Source organism: Neophocaena asiaeorientalis, unplaced genomic scaffold (genome assembly GCF_003031525.2).
Source record: "Neophocaena asiaeorientalis asiaeorientalis breed wild unplaced genomic scaffold, Neophocaena_asiaeorientalis_V1.1 scaffold302, whole genome shotgun sequence".
Taxonomy (NCBI): domain Eukaryota; kingdom Metazoa; phylum Chordata; class Mammalia; order Artiodactyla; family Phocoenidae; genus Neophocaena; species Neophocaena asiaeorientalis.
Window position 1 is genome coordinate 2,709,887 of NW_020174038.1, and position 14,214 is coordinate 2,724,100.

The window sequence follows — 14,214 nt, forward strand, 5'->3', positions numbered from 1 at the left end:
GAGTGTATAAAAGAATTCAATTCACAGCTGTTCTACTTTTTTAATGTAAGAAACATTAATCAAAGCTTTAAGTTATAAGCTTTTCTCACGTTGCTTAGTATTCCAGTTCAACAAAGATCAATAGAGGCCATCCCTGTGTTTCTGGACGCCTCGCCAGGGAAGCAGAGGCGTGATTATGTTAATCTCGCGGCTCCCGCACCTCCGTGGCCGCTTATCTCCCAGGCCTTCTGCCTGCTGCTCCTGGCTCCCCGTGCGGGGCCAGCCTCTCCCTCTTATCTCCCGACAAAGCTCAGGGAGGCCAGGACTGGAGCCAGCGATGCTCAACAGTGATGCATGGCTGATTTTATTTGTAAGTGATTTATTTCACCGAATTTAATTTTTTTCACTTTGTGTGTAAGATATTTGTTAACAAGTCAGGATGGGGGAAGCCAGGCGGCGATCAGAGGCAACGGACACGGGGTAGAAATCTATTAGGCCCTCTAACAGTTGTGCCCGCCCTAGTGGAAGAGGAAGGAAGCCCCTCATCAAGGATTTCAACGTGCATTGACTCCATATCCTATTTGCTTTCTGAAAGGCAATTAATCTGTAATTACATACAGAAATTTACAAGTCATTCTACTCTTTGGGAAAAATAACCCCACGGTAATCATATCATCAGTTTAAGGGCCAGCGCATATTTTTTTTTTCTTTCCTAAATTGGAAATATAAAAAGAGTAAAACCTAGAAACAACATTTTTGAAAATTTCCACTGGCCTAATAAGTGAAAGTGATTGTGAGCCAGTGTCGGAGCAGGTCCACACCAGGTGCTGTTCTCGGCGGATGGTCCCGGGGACGCAGACCGCTCCAGAAAGCAAGCTCGTCGCGCTGGTCACCATGGCCAAGGGACACTGTCCTCTCATTGCTCCCGCATTAATCCCTGACCCGAGCGTCTCAGCAGCATAATCCCCATTAAGCATCAGTGGCAACGGCTTCAACGGTGAGGAACTCTTTTTTGACAAGTAAGCACTGATTCGGGCATCGCTCTTAAACAACCCACCCCCCCAAGTGAACCGGAGCACATGACTGACAACAAGTGCATTAACCTTGCTGGATGCGGAGGTTAACAGAATGGCGGGAGAAAAGGACCGGCGAACAGCTTGGATACAAAACAAATTAGAATGAATGTCATCACTCCTTTTGATATTCATTAGTGGATTCAGGGGGAGAATGCGCTGCTTCGTAAATTTGAAAGCATTTATCTGTGAAAAACAGGTGTACATCTGCGGTTCGAGCGTTTGGAGGGCACGAGGGGAGAATAAAGCGGCCACTCACCAGTCCCGCTGACGGAGTAGCTAGAAGACGGGGAGAAGACCTGGGCTGTGAAATCCTCAAACGTCATGACTTCGCGATGGTTCTGGATTACTGCTTCGAGATACAGAGCTCTCTCCTCGTAGCTGCAGGACTCGGTTAAGGAAACAAGTGCTCATGCAGAATGACACGCACAACAGTGACAGCGTTCACTTTGTTTTAAATACAATCATGCATCTTTTACACTTGTGTGGGAAGAGGTACCTTGCAAGTTCGTGAACATCCTGTTGGAGAATTAAATATTAGTCATAATTCATGAGAACATTCCAATTTGGAGGCCTAAGTTTCCCTTAGATTTCAACTGCACCCAAACTAGTATCACTGAAAAAATATATAAACCAATAGTTCCAGAATCACAGCAAGAGGTCATCAACTGGATTGGAACAAACAAAAACAGAGACGTTGGCAGCGGCCTCATCCCTTTCTATCCACAACCGTGGGACAGCGCTGGATCGCCCCTTCTTAGTTCTGTGGATGAAACGTTCTTCTCAGCCTACTGATAAAATGAATCGATACTCCAAGCAATAATTGGTGACACACACTTAAAAAATAAGACCACTGGGGAGAGGGAAGGCCAGGAAGGTATGCTCTGAAGGGCACCAGAGCCTCAAGCCGAGATAAGCCACGAGCATTAGAAAATAAGAATAAGTGGGGAGAATCTAGCAGGGAGTGCACAATGCAATATTAAAAAAGAAGACTATTGCCTTTTAATTAAAACTGCAGTCTGGAACACACACATTCAAATGTGTAATCAAAAACCAGTCACCAATAAAACTTAGAAGCGTAACACGCTGAAGGAACTTTCCAGCTGTCTTAATAGGACCCCTGCGTGTGGCAGCCTTTCACAGGGCAGAAAGCAAATCTTCCCCTTTTGTGTGTGGCTTCTGTTTCCTCGGAAGGTGAATCATGCCTCCCAATAACAGGATAACGTCAGGACAATCTGACAGCGGATGGAGGTGCCACACGTAGGGTTTTATGAATTAACACCCGGGGGAGTCGGTGTGATGTCTTACCCCGCCTTCCCGTGATCAACGCAAAAGTTAAGAGACACGTTTTAGTCTTTTGAAAATCGTGCTAATTCTCCAGGAACAGGGGGAATGCGGGTCACCGCCAGTTTATTATTTGCAGCTCCAGAAGGGCAAAAATAATTCTAGCATTTCTCACCATATTTTAAAGCGATCTTTTCAAAATGGCCTCTTTTAAAACTGTAACTTGGGGAAAATTACGCCCTTCCAATAAGCTGTCGATAAGCGTGTGTTTTAAAAGAGGAGAATATTTTTCTCTTCTTTTGGCAGAGGATGCTCACGAGTTTCCTGGGATAGGCTCTTCCCCTCCTCCTTTAATTACATTCAGGGAAAGGTTTTCTCCCTGGGAGGAGACCAGAGACATTCTAGGGCTGGCTGTGCAAACATGGTAGCCACGAGCCGTAGGTGCCTAGCTACACCAAAATTTAAATTAATAAATACAAAGAAATAGAACTTCGGTTCTTCTGTCCCACTCGCCGCATCTCAAGCACGCGCAGCCATGTGTGGCCAGGGGCCACCGGCCTGGGTTGTGCAGATACAGGACACGCCCATCGCTGGGGAAAGCTTTCCTGGGCTGCGCTATTCCAGAATTTCTCTGCAGGTTGGCTCTATGCAATTTTAAAGAGGAACATGAGTTTACAGGTTCAACAGTGGCCCCTCGGATGATACATGAAGGTTTACAGAGATGCTCACGGCATCCTGAGGCCTGGCTGCGTGAGCCTGCGTGGCGGGCTGAACTCCGGCTGACTCGCCTTCCCGGACAGGCCGCCCGGGCCTGGAGGGACCCGCTAATGCCATTCACGTCTCATTATGAACACGCTTATTCTGCACAGCACTTGGCTGTCACGGAGTGCGGCCCTCCGAGCCGCTGGGCCGCGAACAGCAGGACGCTAGGCCTGGCCGGCCGGCTGGCGGACAGGCACTGTGACACTGAACTGGCACGTGCGGGCCCAGCAGGGGCCAAGCCAGGCGTGACAAATTACTCAAAAAGCTGAGCTCAACTTACGGCTGAAGACCACCTGAGCCTGTGGCCCTGTCAGCGCCCCTTCCCGGCCCCCTCTCAGTGCAGCCTGCTCTCGGCCTCTGCAGGCCCGTCCTGCTGGGTCCCGAGGCCCCGCTGCGCCCAGACACCCACACACGGTGCTCGGACGTGAGGATGCGCTGGGCTGAAGACACGGCGGAGGCCACGCATCTGGAGGGGCGGCCGCGACGCTGACCGAGCTCACCATCTACCACAACGGGACGCCGTGTACACCACCACCTACAGGACCCACAGGGTGGCCTGGCAGCCCCGTCCTGAGCGACACTCTCCTATTGTCCATAAATTTGTCCCTTGTCAAGGCTGAGAGATCTGGGCTCCTGAGGGCAAATCCAGCACTGGACTCTCGGGTTAATAATCCAGTTTTGAGATTCTCAGGTGCAATAACTATTTATGGTCTGACTCCTCAATGGAGGTACCATGGGAGAGCACAGAAGGTGTGTCCAGAACAGGGTCCTCGAGGAAGGGTTGCTTCCTAGAAGGTTCCCTGGCTGTCACGTGGAGCAGACACGCCCCACCCCAGGCTGGGCTACACTGTGCTGAACTGGGTGTCGTCTCTCAGACAAACATCTGTTAGGGAATGGGGTGAGACCCGGAGAGCATGAAATGCGTTTGCACTCACAGCCCAAGCCAGGGCATGTAAACGCCATGACAAAGAGAAAACAAACATCACCCCAACTCTGGCACCATTTAGAAACGGCCAAGGAGCTCATGCGTGCCAAAATCTTTTTTTTTTTTTTTTTTAAGTACCTTTAAGAAAATGTAGCTCTGGGATCTTAACGGAATTCGTTAGTAGCACTACTAGTAAGGGCAACTAACCAGGAGCAGTGTCTTCCATCATTTTCTTACCTAACATCCTTAGGGCTTCAATGCTGGTTGCTTTCTATTCAAAAAGGCATTTATAATTTAGACATCAAAGGCTTTATAAGGTTTGTCTCTTCATGCATAAGACATGTTAAGACGTGAACTGATGGGCTTCCCTGGTGGCGCAGTGGTTGAGAGTCCGCCTGCCGACGCAGGGGACACGGGTTCATGCCCCGGTCCGGGAAGATCCCACATGCCGTGGAGCGGCTGGGCCCATGAGCCAATGGCCGCTGGGCCTGCGTGTCCGGAGCCTGTGCTCCGCAGCGGGAAGGGCCACGACAGTGAGAGGCCCGTGTACCGCAGAAACAAACAAACAAACAAACAAAAACAAAACGAGACATGAACTGAATGCTGAAGTAATGCCAGGCAGTGGGTGATTAGTGACCTCTGACCAGAAGCAGGTGGCTACGGAGGCACCTGGTCACGCATCCAATACCTGTTTCAGTACCAGCCTTTGCCCTTCTGCTGTCAGCAAGTCCACTAACAAATGTGAAACTTATATTCTGTCCTGAATTATTACCTCATTAAATACCACACACAGTACCTTTTAAAGAGAAAATTTCCCCTTGATTCCTCAATTCAGAGAACATTCACATTACTAACTAGAAATCCATCTCGGTTTCCGGATATTTTCGGGTTTTTTAATGACCTACTCTGTCTACTCAATATTCCTCCACTTGAATAAAGAGGCCATATGTCTTCACTGGTTACATTTTCCCCCAAACCTCCAAGAGAACTTTCCTAAACCCTCAAGATAAACTCTGCTGGGCTGCAAGAGCCTTAGAATCCAAAGCCAAGCCCCCAAATTTATTCTGATTATTTTTGTTTTAATTTTTAGCAATGACAGTAGCAGCATGACAGTGAGAAAGGAGCTTGCTCTTCGCAGGAGGATGGGCTGGAGCTGGAACCCCACCCGCCAACTCCTCCCCAGTCCCCAGCCTCGGCTGCCTTCTGTGTACAGTGGGGACGCTGACATCAGCTCTCGGGGCTGTGGGAAGATTAGATAGATTGGATAGAATCATCGGAGGAAGCATTGACCAGGTCCCAGCACACAAGAGAAGCACCATAAATGTGGATTGCCTGTTCCCCCTCATCCCCAATGTGGGTTTATGAGTTTGTCTTCCAGAAAGAACATGGTGGTTAAATGAGGGGGTCTTCCGCGTCAGGCTTTAGGCAACAGCCTCCTTTATGCTAGACCCCCGTGAGCTGGGGTGAGTCCTGTGGTCTCCATGTTACTGATCAAGAATGGATGCTCAAAGAGCTCAAGTGATTTCTCTAGAGTCACAGTCACTCAGGGGTGCAACTGGGACTAGAACTCGGGGCTTCTAACTTTACTGCTTTCAGCTAATATCGTAAATTCTAAAACACATAAATTCTAAGTTCATGATCTTATGCAAGGTTGGGAATTAAACTCCAAATGAGAATAAATCAACTGATTTAAATATATATGGGCATAAAAGTCAACCTATAACTGAAACTTGAGTACATAGGTTTAAGCTGCATTGATACCCACAGACCACGCTGACTTTATACATTCATAAAAATAACAATTACTTCAGTTTTTGGCTTATTCAAAGCCAAAAAGTTATCTGGGAGTAAATCTTGGGATAACTCCATTTTTTTTTTTTTTTAAATTCAAGGAGTCAAGAGAACTGTTTGAAAGATGCCATGTTGCAGATTGTACTTTTTCCCAAACCTTGAAACCCTTCTTGCTTGGACCTTCTCTGTACTTCCCAAGAGTGGACAGGGCCTTGGAGGAGGGGGCCTCTGGACACCCACTGATAAATGCAGCTGCGTGGTGGAAAACTATACAGCACTGAAAATAAACTACAGGTCTGTGTATTAGCATGAATGAAACTCAAAACAACATTCAATGAAAAAAGCAAGTTACTGAAGAACACACACGGTGAAACTCTATTTACATAAAAGTTAAAAACAGGCAGGGCTTCCCTGGTGGCGCAGTGGTTGGGAGTCCGCCTGCTGATGTGGGGGACACGGGTTTGTGCCCCGGTCTGGGAGGATCCCACATGCCGCAGAGCGGCTGGGCCCGTGAGCCATGGCCGCTGAGCTTGCGCAGGCAAAGTGAAACATATTACTGAGGGATGCACACGTACGCAGTGAAACTCTAACCAGCGTTATCTCAGGGGTGGGGGTGGAGGTGGCACATGGGAGGGTCTCAAACACATCGGTTGGTGCACATGAGGGGGTAAATGTTATATGTTTTCTAGTATGTATAAAACAGTTCCTAATAAAAATAAGCATCTGGTGACGATGGAATATAGCACAAAACAAGTGGATCCTTTCTTACCCACTGAAAGGACAGAATGAGGTTCTTTAAGCCAAAGGGGCAGGGGGATAGGAAAGGTATGTTGGTTGTTAGGGATAATGATGGTAGAAAAGTCCATTTGATTCAGACACGAAGAAAGCAGAAAACAGCCAGTGCCATTTTTAGTTTTTTAATATTAGCTAAAAATATTAGCTATTTTTGTTGTTGTTGTTTTTTGGCTGCAGTGTGTGGCTTGAGGGATCTCAGCTCCCTGACCAGGGACTGAACCCGGGCCATGGCAGTGAAAGTCCAGAATCCTAACCATTAGGCCACCAGGGCCTAGCTATTTTTATTAGTTCCAGAGATAGACCAAAATATTAGAGCTCAAAATTTTCAGAATGTCACGGAGAACTTTGACAGGTGGGATTTAAAGAGCTTGCGTCAAACATGGATACACACACCATTCAGGGGGCTGGGGGTACGACTGCAAAAAAAATAATTCTCCTACAGAAATTCTTTGCTAGAATTGCTATGCACCAAGGACAACAGAATGGGCTGAACTAGACAGTGGTCAAAATCTCACAGATATCCGTGGACCCATGCGTATGATTTCTCCGTATTATCTCACTCTGCTTCGAAAACCTGATCTCGAGTGACTTTGCCCTTTCCAAAAAGCAAGTCCACCTTCACACAAGTGTTCACCCATTCAAGAAATGAGTACTGAGCGCCCACGTGAGCCCAGTGATGGGCACGCAACTGGGAGAAGGTCAGAGATGCTGTCCCCGCCCTCGCCAAGCCTGCGTTCCAGCAGGGACAAGCCTGCAAGCTAAGGCCCACTGTCCTCACGTTAGTGCCAGGTAGGACATAGCGACAAGAGGGGCAGGCTCTCTGAAGAGGTGGCAGGGAAGGGGTTAACCACTGTGCGGGCCGGGAGCGGGGATGGTAAGAGCATATCTGGCACCAGAAGTCAGGAGCTGGAAGCGGGGAGTTTCAGGGGAAGGAGGCTGGAGTCACATGGCAGCAGGAAGGGCGGAAGGTGCAGCTGAAAAGGCTTGGTTGGGTCACTGGAGGCCTGCATGGTCTGAGGCATGGGAGCAGTAGTGTCTTCCCAAGGTGTTTTGCTCACCCTTAGAAGATGTGCCAGCACTGAGGCAAGTCCAGAGCACCCTCAAGGTTTGTAGAGGCTGAGGCTGACTTGCATCTCTATGTTCAAGCAACGGGCTTCTACAAACGTCTCAATATTTTAGACTTATTCTTCACCTAATTCCAGAAGTGAATGACATATATATGGTCAGGTTGGTGGATGTCCCTGACTTGGAAGGAAGAGGGTGTGGAGCAGAGGCAGGGGAGGAAGCAGCCTAACCGGGTGACCGCGGGAGGAAGAGGTACAGGTGAGAGAGTGGACACTCCTCACACAAGGACAGACCCCGGGCTCACAGAAACCCGGGGAGAAGGAGATTACTTAGGACAGCTGTGGGTGCAGGAAAGCGCCCCTGAATATATCCACAGATATACTTTAAACCTAGGACGATGATAAGCCCACAGTGGCAGGCTCTGAGCTCTGAGAAGGAATGGCTAAGGATAGTTTACAAAACTAGGAAATGAATGAGCTGATGTCTTCTGCTGGGCCCACGACCAGGAGCTTCTGGAATAGATGCAGAGGATGATAACAACACATTTTCATTTCTCAGGTGATGTTTTGAATACTGACCAAAGGATAAAGCTTTAAAGTGCTACTGGTCTTAGGTATGACAGCAAAAGCACAAGCAACAAAAATACAAATAGGAAAATTAGACTTCATCAAAATCAAAACTTCTGTGCTTCAAAGGACTCTGTCAGTGAGTGAAGACACAACCCACAGAATGAGGGAATGTATTTGCAAATCGTTTACCCGATCGGCATCTCATATTCAGAATATATAAAAATACTTATAACTCAATAATAAAATACAGCACAATTAAATAGACGTTTCTCCAAAGAAGACAGCTACAGGACCGACAAACACATGAAAAGACGCTCAGCACCCTTTAGTCATCGGGGCAATGGAGATCAAACCACAGTGAGATAGCACCTCACACCTACTGGGATGGTTATGATCAAAAGGACAAGAATGAACAAGTGTTGGTGAGGGTGCGGAGGCACTGGAGGGAAAGTAGAAGGGTGCAGCCACTGTAGAAAAGTTTGCAAGTTTCCCATCAGGTTACACATATGATCCAGGAAATCCACTTCTAGGAATGTACCCAAGAGAACTGAAAATGCACCTTCACACAAAAATGTGTACACAAATGTTCACAACAGAATTATTCGTAATAGCCCCTAAGTGGAAACAGCCCAACTGTCCATAAACTGACGACAATGTAATCTTGTTCGTATATTCATAAAAAAGGAATAAAATACGGAACATGCTACAACATGAGTGAAACTTGAGAAGGGAACTATGCTACGCGAAAGAAGCCAGATACAAAAGGCCTCGCACTGTGTGAACCCATTCCTATAAACGTCCAGAATAAGAAAACCCACAGACAGAAAAGAAATTAGCGATTGCCAGGGACTGGGGGGAGAAGGGGATGAGGTGACTCCTGATGGGGATGGGGGCACAAAAATGCTCTGGAATCGGGCAATCTGGTGAAGAGACTAAAAACCACTGAATTTTAGGGTATGTGAATTATACCTCAATGAAAAACGGTCCCCCCAAATGCCTCTGAGTACACGGTACATGCGATGCATTGTGGGAAAGGTCTTCTGATAAAAAGGTCCTCACTGACCACAATCCAGAACAAGTGGAAAGGTGGCCTGGCCATGCTAAAAGGTGGCGTTTATTCACGGAAGATCCCTGAACCGTGTGCCAGGGGTTCTTCTAGGAGTTGGAGAGACCAGGATCAAAAAGAGGCAGTGCTGTCCCTCACGGTACCCACAGCTTATCTGAAAAGACAGCCACAAACTCATCACTTGCCAGGCGGGCAGGACCCGCATAGGGCACAGGGACCCAGCGGGTGGAGGGGCTCCCTGAGGGCCTGTGGTGATGGGAGGAGCGCAGGGTCTCTAGCCCCTGGGAGAACCACCGCTGGAGGTTCTGCAGCAGCAGCCAGGTCTACTCTGTACTTGAGAGGTCATGGGGCTGGGCGGAGCGGTGGGGATGGAACAAGGGGAGGGACGCGTGTGGAAGGGCCCAGAGGAAGGGCGACTAGTCAGAAAGAGGGAGGAGATGCGGGCCTCTGGAGAGCAGAGGTGGAGGGGAATGGAGGTGCTCTGGTGGGCGTGGGGACACTCGCTCTGGCCAGACCGCGGGGCCGTGGCTTACGTGCAGACGCTGATGCAGACGATGGAGAGGGGATGGGAGTGTGCAGGGCCTGAAGGTGTCGGGGGAGCAGTGCTGGGGAGGAGGCTCGGCTGAGGCCTGGGCTGCGGATGAACGGCCCTGGGTCACGGACTTGGAGCCGGTCCTGGAGGAGACCAGGGGAGGACGCACGCTGGGAACTCCCTCCTCCCCACTTCGGAGCGGGGGCAGAAGCCCGCGGAGGAGGGAACAAGACGACGGGAGAGGGAGGGCAGGAGCCCGGGGCCATGTGTTTCTGGAGGGAGGGGCCTCCGCTCACGTCTCGTGTCTGCTCCCTTAACCTCTTCCCTGGTACCTGCCACCCGGAGGGAGGGATGCTCCACAGGTGGGCTGGGCTGGCATTTGATAATCCGAAATAAATGGATGAAATTCCATAATAAATCAAGACAGGAGCAGGTGCCAGGTACAGCCTAAAGCCATACATCATTTTTACGAAGATTTTGTTTGTCTTTCAAATATAATGCAAATTGAAATTCTAGGACTCTTTAAGACCCCAAGTAAATGAATCATTCAAAGTAAATGTCACAGCCTGGAAACGGATAAAGAGGACGACTTCACTGAACAATGTAGCTGAAGAGATAGATGTTTGGGAGAAGGAAATTAAACGCATAAGATATTAGATTAGGTCTCAGAACCTAATGGTACACTCCTGGAGAGGAAACAGTGCACCACTGCTAAGAAAGGAGAAAAGACACATTTAACCAAGTTTAAGAATAATTCTGAGGAAATGACCAGAGCAAATGGAAATGGGGAAAAATAGATTTTCTTCAGGCTATTAAATTACAGACTTTTGGAGAAGGTCTGCTCATAGGCGTAGGGAAGGAAGGTCTTGCTCTTAGGATGGGAGATGCTCCGAGGGTGCGAGGGGCTGATGTACAGTTTGATTAGGAATGTTCACATCAGCTCTTCGCAGGGACCCATGTGGGAGGAGCACACCCGCAGTCACGTGCTTTCCATTTCCGTCCTCCCCGGCGCCCCGTGTGTCGCACCTTCCGTAAATCACCAGGCAAGAAAGGGCCCTGTGACACCGTCCCTCCAAGCCTCACCTCAGTAAAAACGTAAGTGATGAGAAAAACAGGCGTTTGGCCTCTTTCCCATCTAGAGGCCGCACTGTCGAGTGAAGGAGCAGAGACAGCAGAGACCCCGCTGGCTGCTTCGCTGATGAAAGGACCCAAGAAGTGACTGATCAGTACGGACCACAGTCGGCCAGGCTGATGCCAATAACTTGGTTTCTGGGTGGAAGGGACTCGGTGTCACCTGAACTGTTTCTCTTTCACAGGTTCTCACTCATCCCAGAGATACGGTGTGTTAGGAGCTAACAAATGTGCTCTCAATGTCAGTTACAGAAATGACCAGTGCTGACAATTCGTTGGCGTTTAATATCCACGAAGTTACAACCAAATGGAAAACAATTAGAAATGCGGAACTGTCTCTGTCTTAGACTCTCTTTGCGGCAAGGAATAAAAAGGGTCGCCAATTAAACAGCAGTACACGTGGATTTTAAACTCTATCATCGCTGACTGTAAGGGACAAGTTATTAAATAATATATGTGAGGGCTTCCCTGGTGGCGCAGTGGTTGGGAATCCACCTGCCGATGCAGGGGACACGGGTTCGTGCCCCGGTCCGGGAGGATCCCGCATGCCGCGGAACGGCTGGGCCCGTGAGCCATGGCCGCTGAGCCTGCGCGTCTGGAGCCTGTGCTCCGCAATGGGAGAGGCCACAGCAGTGAGAGGCCCGCGTACCGCAAAGGAAAAAAAAAAAAATGTGACAGGTATTATTTAGTGCAACGTAATTTGAACTAAATCATCCAATATTTAGTCCTCAACCACTGTCACTATGGAGAAGAAAGCCAGCTCCATGTGACCTATGGCTTGGTTTCTATCCGGGTTGATTCTAAAAGTAAAATGGATTCATGATGATACACGATAGATAAGAGAACAAAACCAAAAAGGACAAAAAAAGTCTTCTGTGGCAGATGTTCTGCTTATAATTTTCTTGAAATGTTCTCAACTGTAGTCCGTCACCAACCCACTGGGCCCAGATGAAATTAGGGTGGGCTCAGGCAGAATTAAATTTTGCAGTCCCAAGTATTTGCACCAAGCTCTGTACAGATTTTCTTGAGTTTTCATTTCCAAAAACAATTTTGAGGAAATACTCCTTTTTACGATGTTTAAAAACTTCGAGCTGTATTTAAAAATGATAAATAAGACTGTATCTGAAAACAGAAAATAGTATTTCTATATTTCTGTGAAATAATTATAGCTTAATGGCATCTGAGTTTTCCAGGAAGATACTCATCTTAATACCAAATTATCAAATGACAAGAAGCAACTCCAAGAAAAGTTAGGGGTTTACCAAATGCAAGCGACCTGGAAACTGAGGACAGCAGCGCCTGTGAAGGGGGCAAACTGGCCTCCCGGGGCCCATCCAGACTCAGTTCTAGTGGGTCAAACAGGGCGTCACTCACAGCACACCTGAACCACAGCAGCTGACCTGTGCCTGAAACTCAATACACCCACAGACTTATCACTTAGAGCGAAAAAATACTGCCCGAGTGAGCGAAACCTAACTGGAAATTTGGGGGAATTCTAATAATGCAAAGCTCCTCCGTGGTTAGCAGGAGCAAAACTGTGTTTGCCACATAATATTAAAGCAACTAATTTCTGGCAATTAGAAACAGTGTGTGATGCCAGGGGTGCACGTAGGTTACGCGAAGCCGACACAAGGGTTGAGCTGTCCTGCCGAGTGGCCCCGGAGGCAGCCCTCTGAAGGGCTGCTCATCTGTGGGCACGGCCGGGCCTGTCAATGGATCTGGGCTCCGAGCTGACCACAGGGGCCAGAGAAGCCCGGAGAACCCCAGTCTTGTTCGCTCTGTGACCGGGAAAGGGGTTTTGAGCAGCTGGAGGGCAAAAAGCATCTCTTTTACTCTTTTTACACCTGTCTCAGCATTTGGATCAGTGTTAGGTTAAAACAAAGTGATGCTCAGGAAGCATACAAAGTCACCTAAATCATGTAGTGGGAAATTGTTGTGCTTTGCCTTCAAGGTTGGCCAGACTTCCCAGGGGTTACTGGAATGACTCTGGTTTCACAGGGACTCGATGTGGCGTTCTACGACCTCTGCTTATCTTAGTTCTAGGCTGTGCAGGGAAAAAAAAATACATACACACAGTTCTGTCATAAACAGTTTGTCTAGAGGAGAGTCTAGGTGCTTGAGTGGTCCTTCCAGCACCTTCCAAGAAAAGGAGAGAAATGGCACTTCCTCATGAGGCCCCAGTGAAGAGCGCTGGGTAAGGACCCGCCTATGGCCGTGTGTTCCTGGCGGGGGAGGGACACGCCGTCTGATGAAGCCGAGGAGGCCTGGGGGACGCCTGGTGCCAGCATCCAGCACGGATGCTGCAGGTTCTCAGAGACGGGGCACCTCACGGAGTACAGGACACGCTTTCACGAACTCAGACGAGTCCTGTTCTGACAGCCCTTCAGGTGAGGTGCCTGTGGGTGGCACAGAAATCCAAAGGTGCCCCGAGTGTGAGCTCCCCCATCACAGGCTCTGTTTAGACGGTGAGACTGATGGAAACGGTCAAGGGCTTTGCAGGGTCCAGCACTGTGTGAGGCCTTTTGGAGGCTGTATCTGCCTCACTTATCCTCACGACCCCGTGTATGGTCTGTACTGTTACTGTCTTTTCCCAGAGGAGCAGGTTGGAGAGCAGGAAGCAGAGTGTTTGGCTCCAGGCCCCGAGATGGTAAATGCCAACGCCTGGACCCCAACCCAGCGCCTGACTCAGGGCCCCAGCTCCCAGACGCGGCCCTGCCTCTCGACCTCAGAATTCTCCCCTGAAGAGAAGAGGTTGGTGTAGCCACAGCCAACAGAAGGCCCAGTTCCATCCATGAAGGACAACAGATTCAACATCTACACTACATCTTAAAAGGTACCTTTGAGTATATAGAAATTTCCTTTTTTTTTTTTTTTTTGCAGTACGCGGGCCTCTCACCACTGTGGCCTCTCCCGTTGCGGAGCACAGGCTCCGGACGCGCAGGCTCAGCGGCCGTGGCTCACGGGCCCAGCGGCTCCGCGGCATGTGGGATCTTCCCAGACCGGGGCACGAACCCGCGTCCCCTGCATCGGCAGGCGGACTCTCAACCACTGCACCACCAGGGAAGCCCGAAATTTCCCATTTTTAAGAGTAATGCAGAAGGAAATAAAGAAACAAGGCTGTCCCGGTGGGAACAAAGATCAGAATTAGAAAAATCCCTCACAATAACATACACTTTAAAAAGAAGATATACAGATGAAAAAGGATGGGTGTTTACATCTTGATTTTATATGGTTTTATATGT

At 48.9% G+C, this 14,214-nt stretch overlaps 1 protein-coding gene across 4 annotated transcripts in view; it reads right to left on the bottom strand.

Moving 5' to 3' along the window:
• Nucleotides 1–14,214, bottom strand: part of RALGAPA2 (Ral GTPase activating protein catalytic subunit alpha 2) — a 282,773-nt gene that overhangs the window by 19,941 nt on the left and 248,618 nt on the right. For 2 of the 4 annotated variants that reach the window (XM_024753744.1, XM_024753743.1), the window contains one exon: nt 1,312–1,433. The exons of 1 other annotated variant lie outside the window; for it this stretch is intronic. In XM_024753744.1, coding sequence (XP_024609512.1) covers nt 1,312–1,433 — 122 coding nt within the window. Of the gene's footprint in view, nt 1–1,311; nt 1,572–14,214 lie in introns of all 4 variants that reach the window. One more of the 4 variants, XR_003004326.1, reaches the window with a different exon arrangement.